This window comes from Geotrypetes seraphini, chromosome 4 (genome assembly GCF_902459505.1).
Source record: "Geotrypetes seraphini chromosome 4, aGeoSer1.1, whole genome shotgun sequence".
Classification (NCBI taxonomy): Eukaryota; Metazoa; Chordata; class Amphibia; order Gymnophiona; family Dermophiidae; genus Geotrypetes; species Geotrypetes seraphini.
The window spans coordinates 317,986,041-318,008,717 of NC_047087.1; the positions used below are offsets into that span (position 1 = coordinate 317,986,041).

Genomic DNA, 22,677 nt, shown 5'->3' on the forward strand with positions numbered 1-22,677 from the left:
CTCTGCGATGTTCTTGAGGAGCTTGGATCACTGTGTAAGCTTCTTCAGAAGAGTTGTTTGGCACCTTTGGATGCATTCCAGTTCACTAAAGCCAAATTAAGGAAACTCATATCTCAATATCTGGGAGAAAAACCACATTTCAATGAAAATGTTGAAACTCTCATTTCATCTTGTAATTCTGTAATTAAAACAGATCATATTCTTACATTTATTACACAAACTTGTGATCATATGGACAAAAGATTTCCTGACAATGAATTAGAGGACTGGCGTGTTTTCGACAAAGACTGTATCTCAAATCCGTCCAACTTAGAGGAATTTACATTTGGAAACGAACAATTTTCACGATTATCTAACCGTTATTTTCTGTTAATGAACAAAGATGATGAACATTGTTTCAAAAGGCAGCTTATTTCAGAATATTCGGAGTTCAAATATATTATTGCTGAAAAAGTAAAAGCAGGAGCTATACAAACGCTTCAGGAAATGTACAATTTTGCTCAGCAGCATAAACAGTTCAGTGGACTAAATGCTCTATTAGACGTGTGTGGCACCTTTCAGGCTTCAAGTGCCGATTGTGAGAGAGGATTTAGCTTGATGAATGCTATAAAGACAAAGACTCGTAATAAGTTAAGAGTAGAACATTTGGAATGCCTAATTAGAATCAAACTTTATTTAGCCACAGGAAATAATGTAAACATAGACAGTGTTTACAATTTTTGGAAATCAGAAAAAGGCAGAAGAGAACAATCTTAATAAAGAATTTTGTACTTTCAAGAATTAATGCGTTGTTTTGTGTTCTTAAAAATATTATTTAACGTTATTTAATTTAGCGTGTAGGCCTAAAATTCCTTTGAATACCTCGTCCTCATGTATCAGCAACTTTGACAACATATTTATTTGGCTCATAACTTGCTGGCGCCCGATATTTTTAGCTCACAGTGAAAAAAGTTTGCTCACAACACCCGCCCGCTTAGAGGGAACACTGAAATTAGTTGGTCTCTTTTTCCCACAGAATGGAAAAGTCTTCGGTGAGCTTAAAGATGTTCTCCCTGTGAAACTGGGTTATATGTTCTCTCAGGGTTTCCTCAGCTGGCATTGTACTTATTGCAGGTTTCTGGGCCTCACTGTGTCTTGTCAGGTAGAACAGACATTTCAGCCATCATGCTGTGGCTTTCTTCAAGGTGTGCTGTGAGGTCTGTAGTTTGTCTTTATATATAGTGGGTCTGCTAACCTGATTGGCTGGGGATTGAAGTGAATAAGGCAGGAAAGTCCATTGGTCACCAATTTGAATTTTGGCGGGAAAGTCAGTTGGTCACAAATTTTGAATTTTGGTGTGAAAATCAGTTGGTCTCTTTTTCCCATAGAATGGAAAAGTCTTCGGTGAGCTTAAAGATGTTCTCCCTGTGAAACTGGGTTATATGTTCTCTCAGGGTTTCCTCAGCTGGCATTGTACTTATTGCAGGTTTCCGGGTCTCACTGTGTCTAGTCAGGTAGAACCGACGTTTCAGCCATCATGCTGTGGCTTTCTTCAAGGTGTGCTGTGAGGTCTGCAGTTTGTCTTTATATATAGTGGGTCCGCTAACCTGAATGGCTGGGGTTTGAGGTGATTGAGGCAGGAAACTCCGTTGGTCATGAATTTGAATTTTGGCGGGAAATTTTGTTGGTCACAAATTTGAACTGTGAAGGGAAAGTCTGTTGGTCACCGTTTTTGAATTATGGTCTGAAAATTCATTGGTACACAAACTGCGGAGCTCACAGCATACCCTGGAGAAAGCCACAGCATGATGACTGAAACATGCTGTTGTGGTTGCAGATGCAGAGAGACCCGGACAATTACAACAATCGATTTTTCTCATGTTTTGTCTGGGAAATCTCTCCATAAACCAACCCTAGGACTCTTCATAAAAGACACCTCAGGGGTAATTTTAAAGGGAGATGATAAGAACTTGGAAAATGTTGTATTGTAAATGATTATATAAAATACTCCCTAACATGAAAGTACGCGTGTAACTTTTATGATCTGTGCTCCCAAAGTGGGCATCCACAGGGGCGGAATTTGAACAGAGCAGAGGCGGAGTCTGCACATGGATGCATAGATAATAAACTCCATTAATTTGGATGGTGCACGCTGGCATTAAGCCTGCCAGGACACCTGTGCTAGAACCTTATAAAGTCAAGTAGACAGATCCTGGATTTTATAAAGTAGGTGTAAAACATGTGTTACCCAGATGTGACTTTATAAAATGACCATCATGGACTCATCTCCACCTCTGCTGCACTGACTTTTGCTAGCGTCCAGAAAGTGTGCAAACACCTGAGCTAGCCAGGCTCGCAGACCTTTTCTTCCACATTAAAAACATCCTCTGTTGGGGCATGTTGTAAAGTGTGCCTGGGTCTGTGATCATATAGGTCTTCCTGGGCTTAGTTTTGCTAGTTGTTCATTAGTGAGAACCTCTGACCTCCCTTTCTGCCTCCAGGTGATTGCTCTGCTGGGCCTCGTTCTCTGTGGGACCCTGGACCCCTCAGTGCTGCGTTACGCTCTCCTGATGGCTGACCTGCTGTCCTCTGTCTCACTGCTGGCTGTTGCTGACCTCAGAGTCTTTGCATCTCAGGTGTATCCATTCTTGCAGGTTTGTGCATGACTTCAGTTGGAAAGTCGTCTACCTTTTCTCTAATGTGCAGCAAATCTTAATAAACTCTGAAGATGCAGGGTGAATGAGCCTGACAGAAATAGGGGAAATCCACTGCTTATTCTTAGGATAAGCAGCATAAAATCTGTTTTATTACTTGGGATCTAGCTAGGTACTTGGGACCTGGGTTGGCCACTGTTGGAAACAGGATACTGGGCTTAATGGACTTTCAGTCTGTTCCATTATGGCAGCTCTTATGTTCTTATTGAGCCAAGGGTAGGACAGTCGTGCCATTGTGACATCACAGATGAGTTTGGCTCTTAGGCATTGGTGGAATGAGGCATTATGACATCACAATCTCAGCTCTGGAATGTTGCTACTCTTTGGGGTTCTGTCTGGTACTTGGGACCTGGATTTGTCACTGTGGAAACAGGATACTGGGCTAGATGGACCTTTGGTCTGTCCCAGTATGGCAACTCTTATGTTCTTAAGCGTTTCTCTCCTACAAGCGCACGGAGAAAAGAGAGGCAAAAGTAGAATATAGGACCAGGTCTACAGCGGTCAAAATGGCAGTTAGGGAGGCAAAACTTCGAGTGGAAGAAATTCTGGCAAAAAACATTAAAAAGGGGGACAAATCCTTCTTCAGGTATATTAGTGACAGAAAAAGAAAAACAGGCGGGATAGTACGCCTTAGAAGACCGGACGGAAGTTACGTGGAAGCAGATTCCGATAAAGCCGAACTACTGAATGAATACTTCTGCTCAGTCTTCACCTGTGAGGCACCGGGACACGGTCCGCAGTTGAAGGCAACACAAAGCACAGAAGACCCATTTCAGAATTTTGAGTTCACACCAGGTGAAGTTTACAGTGAACTGGCAAGACTCAAGGTGTACAAAGCCATGGGACCAGACAATTTGCACCCAAGAATGCTCAGAGAATTGAGCGATGTCCTGGCGAAACCGTTGGCTGAGCTATTCAATCTCTCCCTAAGTAAGGGGAAAGTTCCCCTGGACTGGAAATTAGCTAATGTCGTTCCTCTGCATAAAAAGGATTGAAGGGCAGAGGCTGCGAATTATAGACCGGTGAGTCTCACATCAATAGTGTGCAAACTCATGGAAACACTAATTAAAAGCAAATTGGACACGATCTTGAATGAAGGGAATCTTCAGGATCCCAGTCAGCATGGATTCACCAAGGGTAGGTCCAAGGGTAGGTCCTGCCAATCCAATCTCATCAGCTTCTTTGACTGGGTAACAAGAAAGTTGGACTTGGGAGAGTCTTTGGACGTCGTGTACCTGGACTTCAGTAAAGCTTTTGACAGTGTCCCACACCGCAGGCTGCTAAGCAAGATGGAATCGATGGGGTTAGGAGAGACACTAACTGCATGGGTCAATGATTGGCTGAGTGGCAGACTTCAGAGGGTGGTGGTTAATGGTACCCTCTCTAAAACATTGGAGGTGACCAGTGGAGTGCCGCAGGACTCGGCCTGGGTCCACTCCTTTTCAACATATTCATAGGCGATCTGACTCAAGGGCTTCAAGGTAAAATAACACTATTCGCTGATGACGCCAAACTATGTAATATAGTAAGTGAATGCAGTTTACAGAATTATATGGCGCAGGACCTGGAAAGTTGGTCCTCAACCTGGCAACTAGGCTTCAATGCTAAGAAATGTAAGGTCATGCACCTCGGAAGCGGAAATCCATGCAGGACGTACTTCTTGAACGGAGAAACTTTAACTAGGACTTCAGCAGAACGAGATTTAGGAGTAATCATCAGTGCAGACATGAAAACTGCCAATCAAGTGGAGAAGGCTTCATCTAAGGCAAGGCAGATATTGGGTTGTATCAATAGAAGTTTCGTCAGCCGAAAGCCTGAAGTCATAATGCCGTTGTACAGGGCCATGGTGAGACCTCATCTGGAGTACTGTGTGCAATTCTGGAGGCCACATTACAGTAAAGATGTGCGCAGAATTGAATCGGTTCAACGGACGGCCACCAGGATGATCTCGGGGCTCAAGGGTCTCTCGTACGAAGAGAGACTGAACAAATTGCAGCTCTACACTCTTGAGGAACGTAGGGAGAGGGGAGACATGATCGAAACATTTAAGTACCTCACGGGACGTGTCGAAGTGGAAGATGATATTTTCTTTCTCAAGGGACCCTCGGCCACAAGAGGGCACCCGCTCAAACTCAGGGGCGGAAAATTTCATGGCGACACCAGAAAGTATTTCTTCACAGAGAGAGTGGTTGATCATTGGAACAAGCTTCCAGTGCAGGTGATCGAGGCAGACAGCGTGCCAGACTTTAAGAATAAATGGGATACCCATGTGGGATCCCTACGAGGGTCAAGATAAGGAAATTGGGTCATTAGGGCATAGACAGGGGGTGGGTAAGCAGAGTGGGCAGACTTGATGGGCTATAGCCCTTTTCTGCCGTCATCTTCTATGTTTCTATAAGTACAAATGGGAAACGAGGACCTGATTGTCCAGTGCACACAGGAGGCTGAGACTCCATTTCTGGATACAGCTTGAGCTGGCAATGCTGCAGAGGAAATATCCACATCTTCTGGGCATGAGACAGCCCTACATGCCCTGGTTTCTTAGATGTTTTGATTCCCTGCAGCCAAATAAGAAAAGGAATATATATGAATGAAATTCCCGTATTTCACATCAAACCAATCAACAAAATATACAGGAAAAAATGGACAACCTGCATGCCTTGGCTTCTGAGGTTCCCCTGCATGCAAGTTCCTCTTCCTCACCCTTGTTAGGTACATTAACCCCCTGCATGCCACGTTATCTTTTTGGTTAGCAGAAGTAAACATTTATCAAGAAAAGTAAAACACAATAATAAAGGTGATACTTCTTTCGGACCATTTTAATACACGTCGTTGTTGATATTCAAAGTCATTTAATTACATTACATTACATTAGTGATTTCTATTCCGCCATTACCTTGCGGTTCAAGGCGGATTACAGAAAGGATTTATCTGGCCATTTCCAGAGGAATTATAGAATAGTTAGGGGCGAAAGTGGCTCTTAGCTGGTTAAGGGCCAATAATGAGCACTGAACTGGCCAAGGTCACCTTTAAGCATGCCCCATACCATTTAGAAAATCTGGACCCCTAGACCCACCCCCAGGCCCACTCCATTCCACCCTAGTCCCGCCCCATCCCATCTTAGCCCCGCCCCCACTGCCTGCTCTCATCAGGCAGGAGCACATCTGTGCATGTGCGTATGACATCATCGCATGGCATGCGCAGATGCGCTCCTGCCCGACAGTGATTTGTTCCAAGCTTTTCAAAATCCGGACAAAGTGCCGGGTTTTAAAAAGCCACCCAGACCCCCGAACATGTCCTCAAAAGGAGGACTTGTCCGGGGAAATCCGGACGTCTAGTAACCCTAACCCATACCGGTGGAAGATGATATCTTCTTTCTTACAGGACCCTCGGCCACAAGAGGGCATCCGCTGAAAATCAGGGGCGGGCAATTTCATGGTGACACCAGGAAGTATTTCTTCACCGAAAGGGTGGTTGATCATTGGAATGAACTTCCACTGCAGGTGATTAGGGCCAGCAGCGTGCTAGATTTTAAGAAGAAATGGGACACGCATGTGGGCTCTCTGGTAGGGTGAAGTTAGGGGGGCGGGTCATTATGGTGGGCAGACTTGATGGGCCGTGGCCCTTTTCTGCCGTCATGTTTCTTTGTTTCTATGGTTAAGAGCTGAATATCAGATTTAACCAGCTCTGGAAACCTAGAAATGCAATACCAGAGCCCACACATGGTCCAGCATCGAATTTCTAGGCATAACACTGTTGGCGGTCAGCAAAACCCTGAGGTAGTTGCAGCACATCCTTGCGTTCCCTGCTCTAGAAGATGCTGGCAGGGCTTCATTTTTAGGGGAAAAGCCCAGAACATTTAAGACTCCAGAACACCTCTAAACCCTCCCTTCTAGCCCAGGCAGCCTACAGGGAAGATGGGATTTAATAGAACACCTTTTTGTACTTACCTAGGATTTTTCCTCTTTAAAAAAAGAGGACACCTGGCCCTGCTCTGTTCCGCCTCCAGCCCCGCCCCTACACAAACCTCTGGTCTCCTTCCCTGAGCTCAGGGTCGCGTCGGAAGGGCCTCTATCAATGTGATGATGTCATGCACATGCATGCACGCATATGATGTCATCACTCAGATGTCCACGCATGCACAGAGGGCCTCCAGATGCGGCCCTGAGCTCGGAGGCTTCCAAAACCCAGACAATGGAAATCCCTCTGGGCACCCGGACATTCTTCCAAAAAAAGGAAAAGGCGGGGTTTTCCTGGACATCTGGTAACCCTATGCTTACACTCAAAGCCGTTTCCATATTACTGTATATATATATATAGGTAGTTATTTAGCCCAGGTTGATGGAGGATTATGTGTCATGCCCGGGAGCTGCGGTGGGAAGCAACCCCTGTTCCCTTGGTTGTTAAGCTGCTACAGTCCACTTTTGAGGTTGGGTGACCTTGGAACAGAGCAGAGAATAGTCACTCTACCCCAGGGACGGGCAAATTTGGTCTTTGAGGGTTGCAACTCAATAAAAGTTTCAAGATTTCCCTAGTGAATATGCTTGTATATTCATTGGGAGGTTATAGCCCTTGAGAACTGCGGTTGCCATCTGTCCCACACTCCACTCCCTAATCCAGCTGTTCTGCTCCTGTTGTGTCCACTCCACACTTCCACTTCTGTTTCCCTATTTGTCTACAGATCACAGAAAGATCATTCCACCTTTGTAGCTCACAAAAGTCTTTCAAACAGAGAGGCAGAAACTTATAGCCAATGATTTTGTTCTTGCTTTACAGGGGGATGACCTGGAAAACCTGGCACTGGAGTTTTCGGCCTTCAGTGAGAACCAAATGTCTACCCAGCTGCTCTTGGAGTATATTCTGAAGCTGATCCTGCAGAGTTCAGAACCTCTGTTTCACGAGGTTTGCAGAGAAATGCTGTCCTCCTCAATATATAACACGATGCTCATACATTCATACAATATTGTCACAGGAAAGAATAATCTCTCTCTCTCCAAGAACAAATTTGTCATTTTCTGATGGAGATTTGTTTTTTCAGGTGCCTTTAATTCCACATTTATACACTTGGCAAACTCAGTGCTGCTACCACTACTACTTATCACTTATATAGCACTGAAAGGCGTACGCAGCGCTATACATTATGACAGGGCTACCCAAGTCCGGTCCTCGAGATCTACTGGCAAGCCAGGTTTTCAGGATATCCACAATGAACATGCAAGAGAGAGATTTGCATACCAAGAAGGCAGTGCAGGCAAATCTCTCTCATGCATATTCATTGCGGATATCCTGAAAACCTGGCCTGCCAGTAGATCTCAAGGACTGGTCTTGGGCAGCCCTGCATCATGACATTTATAGACAGTCCCTGCTCTGAAGAGCTTACAATCTAACTTGGACAGACAGACATGACATATAGGGTTGAGGATGCAGAACCCAAGGTGAGAGGAGTTAGGAGTCGAAAGCACTTTCAAAGAGGTGGGCTTTTAACTGGGCCCTGAACACTGCCAGAGACGGAGCCTGCTGTAGGGATTTGAGCAGCTTGGGACGGAGTCTGGAGTTGGCAGCCAAAGAGAAGGGCACAGATAGGAGGGACTTTCCAGCTGAGTGGAGCGCACGGGGGTGGGGGGAACATAGGGAGAGAGAAGTGAAGAGAGATAGGTCACCGATTGTGTCCCAACCACTTTGCAACCCGATTGCTCCCCGACCCGGTCCTTGCTAGCCGTGATTCTGTAAGCAGCGCCTGTCAGTGACGTGGCAGCCGCTGCTTTTCTAGGCTCTGCTTACTTAGGGTTACCAGATGTTCGAGTAAACCCAGAGATGTCCTCTTTTAGAGGACTGTCCGGGTGCCCGGAGGAATTTCCAAAACCCGGCAGTTTGTCTGGGTTTTGGAAGGCCCCGAGCTCGGGGCCGTGTCTGGATGTCCTCTGTGCATGCACGGATGTCAATGTGATGACATCTTAGGCATGCGTGCATGACATCATCACATCGATGTCCGTGTGGAGGTGGAGCTGAGGGCGGAGTGGAGCAAGGTTGGGGCAGTGGGGTGTGGCTTGAGGCGGAGAGTGGCATGGCCAGGTGTCCAAAAGGGAGACATTTTGGCCAGTCCTGGTTTTGAACTTATCTCCCTAAGCAGTGTGGCCTGAAATCTTCGGCCTGGAAACTGAGTAACTTGGGCACCTCTGCACAATTCTCTTCCTTCTGCAGAGCCTGATATAGTTGAAGGTATTGCCACCCGACCAGCTTAGCCAGAACAGACTAATCCGGGCCTGGATTTGCCCACTGCAGTGCTCAAATTGTCCTAAAAGTACCTCTTGTTCAAATAGCCACCCTCTTTCTTCGTCAAGTCCAAAAGTGAGACCATTAGACACTGCTCGGGGAAGAATACATCCTGAGCTTTGCAGCATCAGGAACTCACAGAGCAGTTTCACATGCACCTTTCTAGATGGCCAGTGTCCCTGCCCTATAGACCTTATTAAAATCTGCTCAGCACAGACGTACCATTTCCTGAGCAATGACACCACAGACACAAATGTAGAAAAGTGGTCAAGATTTCAAAGCCATCTCAAAAAAAACTGTAGATTCGATATTCAGTGTGGTTTAAGTGGGTGGGAGAGACTCCTTCCTGCTTAAACCTTGCTGAGCAGTATTTAACTGGTTAATGCCACCGAACATGACACTGTCCGGTTAGTGCCAGGGCAGTCCATAGGGTTGAACTTGAGCTGGTTAGTGGCAATACTCAGTCTGCTAACCAGTTAACTAAGCCATGAAGTCTGTCGTAATTTTATCTGTCAAGTGGCACCAGTCTGAATATTGGCTGTTGAGCAGTTAACTTCCGGGTTACCACACTGACTCAGATATTGAATATTGGAGCGTGAACATGGCCTGGCATTGAATATATAGGCTCAACTGGGCCCATGGCTTAAAAACCACTGACCACCATGGGTGACTGTTGGTCCTGATTTATAGCCAGTGGGCCAGTATTCAGCTGGTGGGAGGCAGCCCGCTTAAGAGCCATGATTGAGGCTGACCCTGAACATTCAGTCCTGGTCCGTTTCCAGTGACTGGTGGGTTGGTGTTTTTTGTCTGGCACTAACTTAACTGGCTGAGCGAATATTCAACGCTGGCTAATTAATAGAAGGCAAAGACAGGACTGTTATTAATGTGACCTGAAATGTCTGCTAAACTTAGTTGGTGAACGCTAAATGTTGCTCTTTTCTCGTGTGATATAGCCTAGAGCAGGGGTGTCAAAGTCCCTCCTCGAGGGCCGTAATCCAGTCGGGTTTTCAGGATTTCCCCAATGAATATGCATTGAAAGCAGTGCATACACATAGATCTCATGCAGATTCATTGGGGAAATCCTGAAAACCCGACTGGATTCCGGCCCTCGAGGACCGACTTTGACACCTGTGGCCTAGAGAATGAGACAGGGACTAATTTGTTCCCGTCCCTGCAGGAACTCAAATTCCCCGTCCCGTCCCCGCAAGTTTTGTCGCTGTCCCTGTCTCTGCCCCATTCGTATAAGCCCTGCCTTAACTGCACAAGCCTCGAGCACTTGTGATTTTAAGGCTTGTGCAGATGAGGATGGAGCTGGCAGGATTGGGGGAGGGACAAGAAAAGAGCTCACTGGGACGGGACGGGAAAATGGGGGAAAAATTTGTCCCCTTGTCATTCTTTAATGTAGCCCATTAACGTGTTGGCGCTGTGAATATTCAGTGGAGATAACCGGTTATCTAATGCTGAATATTCAGAGTTAGGTGCTGGTTCTGGCCAGTTAGGGGAGTATCTTTTCTGTGCTGCATTCTCTTACTGAACGTCCTTTGCTAATGTGTCATGCTTAACTCCAAATTCACTGTGTCTCGATGTAGTGTGAAGACCGGCTGATTCCCCACTCAAGAACTAAGCCAGGCTACCTGTCTGCTGGGGAGCTGTTGGTCGCTGTGGAAGACCTGGTGCCGATGGCCAGTACACACCTGTGTGAGCTCCTGATTCAGCAGTCTGCCACCTCCCTGGGAACGGACCTCCTTCCCATCACACGTGCAGCTCGTATCCGCTTCACTTTGATTTGCAATTACGTGCGACTCTGATGAGGTTCGTCAGCTTCATTTGGTTCTGTATTGCCATTTCCACCGCCTGGTACAATGAGTAACTGCCCCAAGAACTTATAACCTTGGGGCAAGAGGTCATTGGGTTCCCTTCCTCCTCGCTCTTGTTTTCCCTGGTTTTCTCTCTCTAACACTGCTTTTCCTACGTAGGCTTTTAAGTACTTGTAGGTGGTAGAACTACGGTAGAAGACATGAATTGAAGCAACATCAGGCAAACGTTTTCACAGTACTGGATGCCTGGAACGCGCTTCCGGTAGATGTGGCGGACTCCAAAATGGGGAGAAAATTCCAAAATGATAGATGTGACCATCTCTGGCAAAAGGTGACTGAAGGAATAGATCCAAAATGTGGAGCATGGCAGTTTTAAAAAGGTGCATGTTTGAACGCCTGGAACTTTTCCCATTTTTTCATATAAAAGGATAAGGTGTTTGGAATGTGTTTGCTCTAACAGAATTTTGGGGGTTTTGTTTCTGGTGACTTTTGTCACCTTTTCCCAAAGAGAGTCACAAATCGAAAGAGGATGGAAGCAAAATGTTATGGTGGGCAAGAGAAGTTGGGAAGTATGGCCGGTGCCAGACAGACTTCTGCGGTCTGGTAAAAGACGGGTGAAGATCAAGACATTGGAAATAGCAAGTTGAAGTCCATTAGCAATACTTTGGTTATTCAGGTAAAGCACCGATTTTCTGGCACCCCCGGTTCCAGCTTTGCTGAACCAATGGTGATCCACTTCAGGACACGCTCTAACCCCAGCACCAGAACATACACAGGTAAGGCTAGACTCAATCAGGGCACTGGTCTTTGACCTAAGGGCCGCCGTGTGACCACTGGTCTGACTCAGCAGCAACTCTTATGTTCTCTCCTCCACTCCCTCCTCTTTAAATTTTAGCCGGCAGTGAGCAGCATGTGCAACCAGCTGCTTGCGCCGCCCTTGGCTGTCCCTCTAATCTCTCTTCCTGGTCACGGGACTAGGAAGTCACGTGAGAGAGAGAGAGAGAGTCAAGGCCGGCATGTGCAGCAGGTTACAGATGCTGCTTGACATTGGTCTAAAGGAGGTGCTGAACCATCTGTTGCTGGAAAATTGGTCTTCTACCTGAAATAGGGATACCAGATTTTCCAGAATGAAAATCCAGACCCATGGACCGCCCAGCTCCTCCCGGCCCCATTCTGCCTGAATCCCCTCTTTTTGGGAGTCTTCGCTCTTCTGTTGTGCACATAAGTTCTTCATCCCCTAAACCAGTGGTTCCCAACCCTGTCCTGGAGGACCACTAGGCCATTCGGAATTTCAGGCTAGTCCTAATGAATATGCATGAGAGAGATTTGCATATAATGGAAGTGACAGGCATGCAAATCTGCTCCATGCATATTCATTAGGGCTAGCCTGAAAACCCGAGTGGCCTGGTGGTCCTCCAGGACAGGGTTGGGAACCACTGCCCTAAACTGTACTGTTCCTTTGGGTTTTTGCAGCCCAAATTAGCTGTCTATGCAGGACCATGTCAAAGGCTTTGCTAAAATCTAAATAGACCACATCTGGCGCTCTCCCTCTATCCAATTCTCTGGTCACCTAATGAAAGAAATTAATCAGATTTGTCTGACAAGACCTAACTCTAGTGAATCCATATTGCCTTGGGTCCTGTAATCCACTGGATTCCAGTCACTATTCTCTGTTATAAATGCATTTCCATTCATTTACTTACCACAGAAGTCAGGCGGTTTCCCTACCCTTCCCCAGTCCTGATTCTAGAGAAGCATTGAAAAGGTCAGTCACAACTTCCCTAAGTTCCTTCCGTACCCTCAGATGTAGACCATCCGGCCCCATCGCTTTGTCCACCTTCAGTCTAGCTAGCTCCTCCCAAACACAGTTCTCTGAAAGCCGTTCAGGATCTAGCAGAGCTTCAGTCCTATTTGTGCTTGTCTCCCAGCACCTTATTTGTGAACACAAAACAGTAATATTTCTTCTACATGATCCTCCCCCTTGAGTCTCACAATGCCACTTTCTCACTTCCTCCTATCACTAACATATCTAAAGAAATGTCTTGGCTATTAACCCAAGACGTTTCCTCACCCTGTATGTCCTGCCTTTCTGTCACTTAAGTATTATCTTTAACATATAATCCCACCCTCCCTCCTTTCTATCCTGTCTATTCCATCACAGCCTCTAAAATGAAATAAAAAATTATATGAAATGAGAATTTTCTTTCCAGAACCCTAGAAAGGACAGGTTGAAGCAGTGGCCATGCTGGTGAATAGGACTGGCAGAGTCTCTATTGAGGAGGTTCCTGAGTCAAAGGGTCATTGGCATGGATGTGAAAGTCCCTTAGAATGAGTGATGGGGAAGGTGGTTGAAGAAAGTCAGTGGGAAAGGAAGGGAAGGACTTACCTGGAGTGAATGGGGCAAATGGATTGAACCTTGAAGAAAACGAGACTGAGATAGAAGGGGAGAGTAGCACCTGGGCAAGAGGTAGGCAAGAAAAGGCAACCTCCATGAGAGAGGGCCACAACTAAGGAGAAAGCCATCTGACCACATCTTAGGAAAGCAGCCACAGTTCAATAGTTTTGCTAGTGTGTCCTGGGTGTGCATATTGCCATATTTGAATATTTTGGTTAAGATTCTGGAAACATTATTTGATTTCCTGGATTATTATTGGAGTGTTTAATCGTTTCTTTCTTTACTGGGATTTCTGGATCCCTGATTGGTTCTTCAGAAGGGCAGGATTCGCAGTTTTCACGTAGACAGAGCTTCTGGTTGGGTCAGGATCAGTTTCACACATATTTTCTGATATGATCAAACTTTTCTAGCTTGGATATTGTGACTAGAAGTATTTGCTTTTCCCAACCATATATTTTCCTTTTAGTAGTAAAGAAAGAGACAGAGAGAGAGAGAGCTGTTTATCATCTGAGTTAACACCTTCTCCTGTATTTATTGCATGTTTTCTGTTCAGGACTCTGAGTACAAGAATTTATGATGACAGAACTGACAAACTAATCAGACTAGATTTGTATAGCACCTTTGTCCAACTGAAAAGCTTTCCAGGGATCTGGCACAATCATCCAGAGGGAGGAGAGGCTGAGATGACATTACTGGGATTTCATTCCCTGTTCTTAAAGGCTGCCAATGAGTCAGGTTTTCAAGGAGATTTGCATGCCTCCTAAATCTCTCTTGTGCATATTCATTAAGGATAGAATGGAAACCTAACTCATTGGCAGCCCTTGAGGCCTAGGAGTGAAGACCAAGACTTAGGCAGATGCAAAGTAAGAACATAAGAATAGCCTTATTGGGTCAGACCAATGGTCCATCTAGCCCCGTATCCTGTCTTCACTGAGGTCAATCCAAGTCACAAGTACTTGGTAAAAAACCCAAATATTTGTGGCATTCCATGCAAGCAGTGGCTTCTCCCATGTCTATCTCCACAGCAGTTTATGAACTTTTCCTCCAAGAACTTGGCCAAACACTATTTAAAACGAGCTACATTAACCGCTCATACCATTTCCTCTGGCAACACATTCCAGAGCTTAACTATTCCCTGAGTGAAAAAAATATTTCCTCCTATTGGTTTTAAAAGTATCACTCTGTAACTTCTTTGAGTGTCCCCTAGTCTTTGTAATTTTTGATGGAGTGAAAAATCGATCCACTTGTACCCGTTCTACTCCACTCAGGATTTTGTAGACTTCAATCATATCTCCCCTCAGCCATCTCTTCTCCAAGCTGAAGAGCCCTAACCTCTTTAGTGTTTCCTCATACGAGAGGAGTTCCATCCCTTTTATCATCTTGGTCGCTCTTCTTTGAACCTTTTCTAGTGCCGCTATATCTTTTTTGAGAACTGAATGCAATACTCAAGGTGAGGTTGCACCATTGAGCGATACAGAGGCATTATAACATCTTAGTCTTATTTACCATCTCTTTTCTAATAATTCCTAGCATCTTGTTTGCTTTCTTGGCCACTGCCGCACATTGGGCAGAAGGATTCAGCATATTGTCCACGATGATACCCAGATCTTTTTCTTGAGCACTTACCCCCAAGGTGGACCCTAGCATCCAGTAGCTATGATTTGGATTATTCTTCCAAATGTACATCACTTTGCATTTGCCTTTTGGAAGCCCAGTCTTCCAATTTCCTAAGGTCTTCCTGAAGTTTTTCACAGTTCGCAAGCATTTTAACAACTTTGAACAGTTTAGTGTCGTCTGCACTCGTCGTTCCAATTTCCAGATCATTTATAAATAAGTTAAATAGCACCGGTCCCAGTACAGACCTCTGCGGCACTCCACTGTTTACTCTTCTCCATTAAGAAAAATGACCATTTAACCCTACCCTCTGTTTTCTATCTGATAACCAATTCCTAATTCACAACTGAACTTTGTCACCTATCCCTGTGAGGCGTATCCTACCCAAGTCGGTGTGACTCCTAAAGAACTGTTTGCAATGTGGGTACTTACCTTAGACATGGAAGCGGAGTTTCAACTCACCTCATCAGGATAATTCCTTTCTGCACTAATATGTAAATGGGTACCCTCCCTGACTTACCTAGTTTAAAGCCCTGTGAAGCCCGCCTGCTTCACAGGGATTTAAACTAGGTAAGTCGGGGGAGGTCAAAATGGCAGTTAGGGAGGCAAAACTTCGAGTGGAAGAAATTCTGGCAAAAAACATTAAAAAGGGGGACAAATCCTTCTTCAGGTATATTAGTGACAGAAAAAGAAAAACAGGCGGGATAGTACGCCTTAGAAGACCGGACAGAAGTTACGTGGAAGCAGATTCCGATAAAGCCGAACTACTGAATGAATACTTCTGCTCAGTCTTCACCTGTAAGGCACCGGGACACGGTCCGCAGTTGAAGGCAACACAAAGCACAGAAGACCCGTTTCAGAATTTTGAGTTCACACCAGGTGAAGTTTACAGTGAACTGGCAAGACTCAAGGTGAACAAAGCCATGGGACCAATTTGCACCCAAGAGTGCTCAGAGAATTGAGCGATGTCCTGGCGAAACTGTTGGCTGAGCTATTCAATCTCTCCCTAAGTAAGGGGAAAGTTCCCCTGAACTGGAAATTAGCTAATGTCGTTCCTCTGCATAAAAAGGGTTGCAGGGCAGAGGCTGCTAATTATAGACCGGTGAGTCTCACATCAATAATGTGCAAACTCATGGAAACACTAATTAAAAGCATATTGGACACGATCTTGAATGAAGGGAATCTTCGGGATCCCAGTCAGCATGGATTCACCAAGGGTAGGTCCTGCCAATCCAATCTCATCAGCTTCTTTGACTGGGTAACAAGAAAGTTGGACTTGGGAGAGTCTTTGGACGTCGTGTACCTGGACTTCAGGAAAGCTTTTGACAGTGTCCCACACCGCAGGCTGCTAAGCAAGATGGAATCGATGGGGTTAGGAGAGACACTAACTGCATGGGTCAATGATTGGCTGAGTGGCAGACTTCAGAGGATGGTGGTTAATGGTACCCTCTCTAAAACATCGGAGGTGACCAGTGGAGTGCCGCAGGGCTCGGTCCTGGGTCTACTCCTTTTCAACATATTCATAGGGGATCTGACTCAAGGGCTTCAAGGTAAAATAACCCTATTCGCCGATGACGCCAAACTATGTAATATAGTAAGTGAATGCAGTTTACAGAATTATATGGCGCAGGACCTGCTTACATTGGAAAGTTGGTCCTCAACCTGGCAGCTAGGCTTCAATGCTAAGAAATGTAAGGTCATGCACCTCGGAAGCGGAAATCCATGCAGGACGTACTTCTTGAACGGAGAAACTTTAACTAGGACTTCAGCAGAACGAGATTTAGGAGTAATCATCAGTGCAGACATGAAAACTGCCAATCAAGTGGAGAAGGCTTCATCTAAGGCAAGGCAGATATTGGGTTGTATCAATAGAAGTTTCGTCAGCCGAAAGCCTGAAGTCATAATGCCGTTGTACAGGGCCATGGTGAGACCTCATCTGGAGTACTGTGTGCAATTCTGAGTAATGTTTGCGCTCTTTTATGTGAGAGTTATATTGTGTGTAGGCTTCCCTCCATTTTTAAGGGAAAGGGATTGGGACTTGTATACCGCCTTTTTGTAGTTTTACAATCATAATAATCAAAGCGGTTTACATATAGGTACTTCAAGCATTTTCCCTGCCTGTCCTTGGTGATCACCTGATTTTCTCCATATGTATTACTGCTTTAAATTCGTTAACATTTTAAGGCCTAATATGTCAAAACATGTTATAAGGCTTTATTTCCCTTAAACATAATGTGCAAGAGGTGGCCTCATTTCTGGTAGAAAGGCAGCTGGTACGTGTGCAAAAGGAATATCTTCAACAGAGGTTTGAGAAGGTGAAGGCTGCGGAAACACAGAGCCAAGGTAAGGGAAATACCACTCTGTTTTCTTAAATTGATAAATCACTCATATTTAGCAGACCAGAGCAGAAAAGAACTCTTTTTAAATGATAGGAAAGACCTAATCATTCAGATTAGAGTCACATTCATTCCGACTCATATTCTAAAATAGTTATCCAGGACATATTAGAGCCCAGCACACTGTTATCTATGGCTCAAATACCCACCTAAAGAGGTATTTATTTAGATTTTTATCCCGTTCTCCCAGTAGCTCAGAACGGTCTACAGATAAACATACACAATGGAGAGTAATTAGACAAATAAGATGTTCTATAGGTTAAATGTTTGGACATACAGGACTGCGAAGTAGTTAAATACAGGGAGTATACAGTAATTAAGAGTAGAGTTTAAGTATATGTAGTTTAGTTTAGTATCATAAGAACATAAGTAGTGCCTCCGCCGGGTCAGACCATAGGTCCATCCTGCCCAGCAGTCCGCTCCCGCAGCGGCCCAAACAGTTCACGACCTGTCTAAATCACCAGAAGGGGCCCCCATGCCTCCTTGGTTTCCTAATTGAGTCCTATCTTCCTATCAAAGTCCTAGCCCTCCGGTCTTGCCTGTACGACCTGGTTGGGTTTCTGCATTTATTTTCTGGTTAGCTTTCTCAGTATCCCACGATCCCCTTATCCCTCAGGAATCCTTATCAGTCGTTTAGTTTGGTATGAGTAGTTTAGTTTAGTACAAGTTAGTTGAGTTTCGGTACAATTTATCAGAGTACAGACTAAGAGAGGACTGTACTGAAATTTAGGGAGAAGTTGGACAGGGGAGGGAAGAGAGAGGGGGGGTTAAGGGGTGTGTGGACTGAGGGTGACTTTTAGTTGAAGAGGAGGGTCTTTACCATTTTACGGAATGTCAATAATGAGTTCTGTTGTCTGAGTTGAGGGGGAAGTTGGTTCCAGAGATGTGGAATGAAGTGGCTGTAGGATCGTTTGCGGGCAGTTTCTGAGAGGAGGGACCTTCCAGGGGGAATGCGTAGGCGTATTTCCAATTTTGAGCGGAGGGTGCGGGTGGGTGTGTAGATGGGAAGCTTGGATTGTATGTAGGAGGGGGTGGTGGTATAAATTCTTTTGTGGGCTATTGTTAGGGCCTTGAAAGCACAGCGCTGGCTAATTGGGAGCCAGTGTTCAGCGCGGAGTGCCGGGGAGACAGGATCATGGTAGTTGAGGTTGTGTAGGAGGCGGATAGCTGTATTTTGGACCCTTTGTAGGCGTTTGAGATTATTTTTGGTTAGGCCATTAAATAGGGAGTTACAGTAATCCATTCTGGAGAGGACATATGCGTAAAGGAGTTGGGCGAGGTCAGGTGTGGAGATGTAGGGTTTGATCCTTTTCAGTTGGCGGAGGTAGTAGAAGGAGGTGGAGATTACTTGGGATATGTGGGCAGATAGGGATAGGTGTCCGTCTAAGGTTACTCCTAGGCTGCACACCTGATCTGTTGCCTTTAGTAGAGTGGAGTCCCATGCTAGTGTGGGACGTGTGTATTTGGTGCTTTTTTTCCTGATCCATAAGATTTCGGTTTTAGAGGCGTTAAGTTGCAGTTTGTTGTTTGACATCCAAGCTTTCATGTCAGATAGGCATTGTTGTAGGTTAGCAATTTGGGACGATCGGTTCTCGCCTAGTGGGAGGAGCAGCTGGATGTCATCTGCATAAGAGTGGATTTTAATGCTATATTTCTGTGCTATATCAATGACAGGCCTGATGTAGAGGTTGAATAGGAGGGGGGATAGAAGGGCGCCTTGAGGAACACCATATTTGATAGGCTTGGGGTGAGATTTATGTGTCCCTAGTAGGACAGTTTGGGTCCTTTGATGGAGGAAGGAGGTGATCCATTGGAGGGATGTGTCCTTGATTCCGAGGTCATAGAGTCTGGATGTGAGGAGGTGGTAGTCGACTGTGTCAAAGGCAGCGCTGAGGTCAAGTAGGACTAGTAGGGCATCACTGCCTTTGTCGAATATTGCCCAGCTGTCATCAATGATATCAAGGAGTACTGACTCTGTGCTGTGGCCTTTTCGGAAGCCGGACTGGGCAGGGGATAGAGCAGCTTGTTCTTCAATGAAAGGGTGTAGTCGGTGAAGCACAATTCGTTCAAGGAGTTTGGAGACAAATGGTAGGTTGGAGACTGGGCGATAGTTGCCGGGTTCGTTAGGATCAAGGGTGGGTTTTTTGAGAGTGGGCTTGATAATAGCTGACTTCCAGCTGAGGGGCACAGTCCCAATGGTTAGAGATGTGTTAATGATGGGGAGGATGGATTCTGCCATGGCGTCTTCTGTGGACAGCAGGAGGCTGGATGGGCAGGGATCGAGGATGGTGTTGGAGGGTTTGAGTTCTCTCAGGGTTTCGAGGACCTCGGTATGAGTGGCCATATGAAATTGGGAGAGAGCGACGGAGGATGGGGTATTTGGGATCGGTTGGGGCTGAATAGGAGTGGTTTTGATGTTGGTGTCAAGATTATCTCGGATGGTTTGTACTTTGGACTGGAAGAAGTCCGAGAGAGTCTCACTATCAAGTTCTGTTTGGTTGTTGTGACTTTTTCTTTGGGCGCTGGTGAAGAGTTGGTTTGTGAGGGTGAACAGTTGTTTGGATCTAGAAGGGGCTAGTTGTAGGAGGCGAGAGTAGTAGGTCTTTTTCGCTTCTAGGATGGCAGCTTTGTAGGTGATGGATAGGTTATTCCAATGGGCTTTGGTTTCTGAGCTCGGGTGTTTGATCCAGATCCTTTCTGCTTTCCTCAGTGATCGTTTTATGGATCGGAGGGAGGTGCTTTTGTTGGTGATTATTTGGGTTGTTTTTGTCTGGGCAAGGCTATTATAGAGGGATTGGATGTTGGAGTGCCATGTGGAGGCTGCCTGGTCAATGGAGTGGGGATGTTGGGTGCAGGTTTCGTTTAGGGTGCGAATGCCCGCGGCCATGGCTGGTATATCTGCAACATGGCCCCTAAACGTATAGGTAAGTTCAGTATGGATTTCACACGGTAATCCATTTCAAAGCATAGAGGCAAGCCAGAAGATCATGTGGGGAGGGGGGGTTCCAACCTCTATAATAAAACCCTAAGCGCGCATGCGCACCTAGGAGGCCATGATCCCTGCTGCCATGATGTATGCCTCCGTGCCGAATTCGATGTGAGGCGCTTGGGGCAGCTTGCAGCGGGTGAGGCAGAAGAAGGAGAGTGTAACTATTTTGTTCTGTGGTTTCCGCATGTGCAGTAGAGCTTGCGACAGTTTCTCCATCAGGAGCCTGCGGCAGTTTAAACATTGCCTTTTTTCGACGATGATGCGATCCCGAAACCACTGCAGACATCCACGAAAACCGGGTAAAAGGTAAAATGAAGGGAGAAGGGCTACTGCTGGACAGAGGGAGTAGGGAAAGGGTGGTGGTGAGCAGCCGAGGAAAGAGAAAGAAAGAAAGACAAACACACACATCTATTCTAGCACCCATTAATGTAACAGGCTTAAAGACTAGTATTCAATATTTTTCTATGGTTGGACAAATTTTTGATGATGAAACTGTCCTCCTTGTCCTTCACTCCCCACAAGCAAGCAAATTCTATGTAGCTGGGACTGGGGGAATTCTCAGGACATAGCTTTAAGGGTAACGGGTATGGGAAATGAGATTTGATTTATTTGTTCAATTTTCTATCCCCTTCTCCCAGGAGAGCTCAGAACGATTGACATGAATTTATTCAGGTGCGCAAGCATTTTTCCCTGTCTGTCCCGGTGGGCTCACAATCTATCTCATGTCTCTGGGGCAACGGGAGGATTAAGTGACTTGCCCAGGGTCACATGGAGCAACGTGGGTTTGAACCCACAACCTCAGGGTGCTGAGGCTGTAGCTGTAGCTTTAACCACTGTGCCACACTCTCCCCCGTTGACATACTGTCTTTCTGTGTTACAACCAAAGTGATTTACATGTGTTCAATGCAGGCACTTTCTCTGTGTCTGGTCAAGAAAGCCTGGGATAGGCACATGGGATCTCTTAGAGAGAGGAAGAGATAATGGTTACTGTGGATGGGCATTCTGGATGGGCCATTTGGCCTTTATCTGCCATCAGGTTTCTATGTCCCTAGTAGGCTTGCAGTCTAAGTGACCGTATTCAGCACTGTCAGGATAAATGTAGGTGAACGAGTCAAGTCACACAAAAGGCTGTCCTAAAGTTATGCAGCTGAGATAATGCTCACGGAATAAATGAATTAAAAATTACTTAAATAACCCCTCTCCCTTTTATCAAGCTGCGCTAGAGGTCTTTAGTGCTCCCACTCTCCTAGGGATTCTATAATCGTCAGCACATTTACCTCATTGGCCCACGCTAAAAACCTCTAGTGCCATTTAGTAAAAGGAGCCCTAAGTTTGCCATATATTGACCTCTGTGAGGTCGCAACCAAACACTGTGTCCTCTATGTCCTACCTAGAGCTGGCTCTGCTTAGCTTCCATCATCTCAAGGCTCAGTGTCCATAACAGGATCCTCTTCATGATTTCTCTCAAATTGACGGTGTAGTAGCTCAGCTGGATGGCTCCTAGAGAAAGCCTCATACTATAAGCAAAAAGAACCCAGGATGGACCACACGTGAGAAGCAGGTAATTTACATGGAAGGAGCTGGAAGTGCAAATGAATCGACGGGCAGCTTTAGGCGTTCTCTTTCTAATGTTCACAAATCATTAATAATAATTTTGTATAGCGCAATACCACAAGCAGCTCAGAGCGGTTTACAGAGGAAGAGACTGTACATATACAGCGAAGTCACAGAAATATTGTCAAGTCCATTGGTAACAAATTTCAGTTACATTAGTGAGCCGAGAGAGGTTGGGTATAATCGGAAATATGTCAGAGATACAGCAGGTATTTCAGTGATATATCAAGGTAGGAAGGAGTCAAAGAAATTTATCAAAGAGATAGGTTTTAATTGATTTCCTGAAGGATTGGTAGGAGGGTGCACTTGAAATGAAACTGGGGCTGAAAAAAGGGGACATGTGAGGGAAGGAGGCTTTAAAGGGGGGATTCTTGGGAAAAGAGAGGCTGTTAAAAGAAGACAGTTCGGAGAAGAGGGCTGGAGCTTGGGACTGCAAAAGATGAGTTGTGAGAGAAGGGGCTGAAAAGGAAGACAGGTGTGATAAGGAGACTGGGGCTAGAACTGTAGGTATGAGAAGGGGGTTAGGGTTGGGGGCTATAAAAAGGGAATGTGTGAGAGAAGGGAGCTGGGGAGGTGGGAGGAGGCTACAAAAGGGGACATGTGGAAGAAAAGGACCGAGACTCAAGGGGGCATGTGAGAGAAAGGGGCTGAAGATAGGAGCTGGAAGAATAAGTGAAGGTTGATGGGGAAAGTAGGAATGGAGGTGAAGGACAGAGAAAGGGGACAGATTTTGAAGGTGATGAAAAAAGGTGGAAATAGGGAAAGTAAAAGGGAAAATAGGAGCCTGAATATGGGGGTAAGACATAAGAAGAATAACCATACTGGATCAGACTAATCTATTCTAGCACCCGTTAATGTAATGGGCTGAAACACTAGTATTTAAATA

At 45.6% G+C, this 22,677-nt stretch overlaps 1 protein-coding gene across 1 annotated transcript in view; it reads left to right on the forward strand.

Moving 5' to 3' along the window:
• The window catches only part of LOC117359225, a 313,075-nt gene that overhangs the window by 281,937 nt on the left and 8,461 nt on the right, over positions 1-22,677 (forward strand). The window contains exons 18-21 of the mRNA XM_033941598.1: positions 2,481-2,633; positions 7,470-7,595; positions 10,556-10,733; positions 17,034-17,135. Coding sequence (XP_033797489.1) covers positions 2,481-2,633; positions 7,470-7,595; positions 10,556-10,733; positions 17,034-17,135 — 559 coding nt within the window. The remainder of the gene's footprint in view (positions 1-2,480; positions 2,634-7,469; positions 7,596-10,555; positions 10,734-17,033; positions 17,136-22,677) is intronic.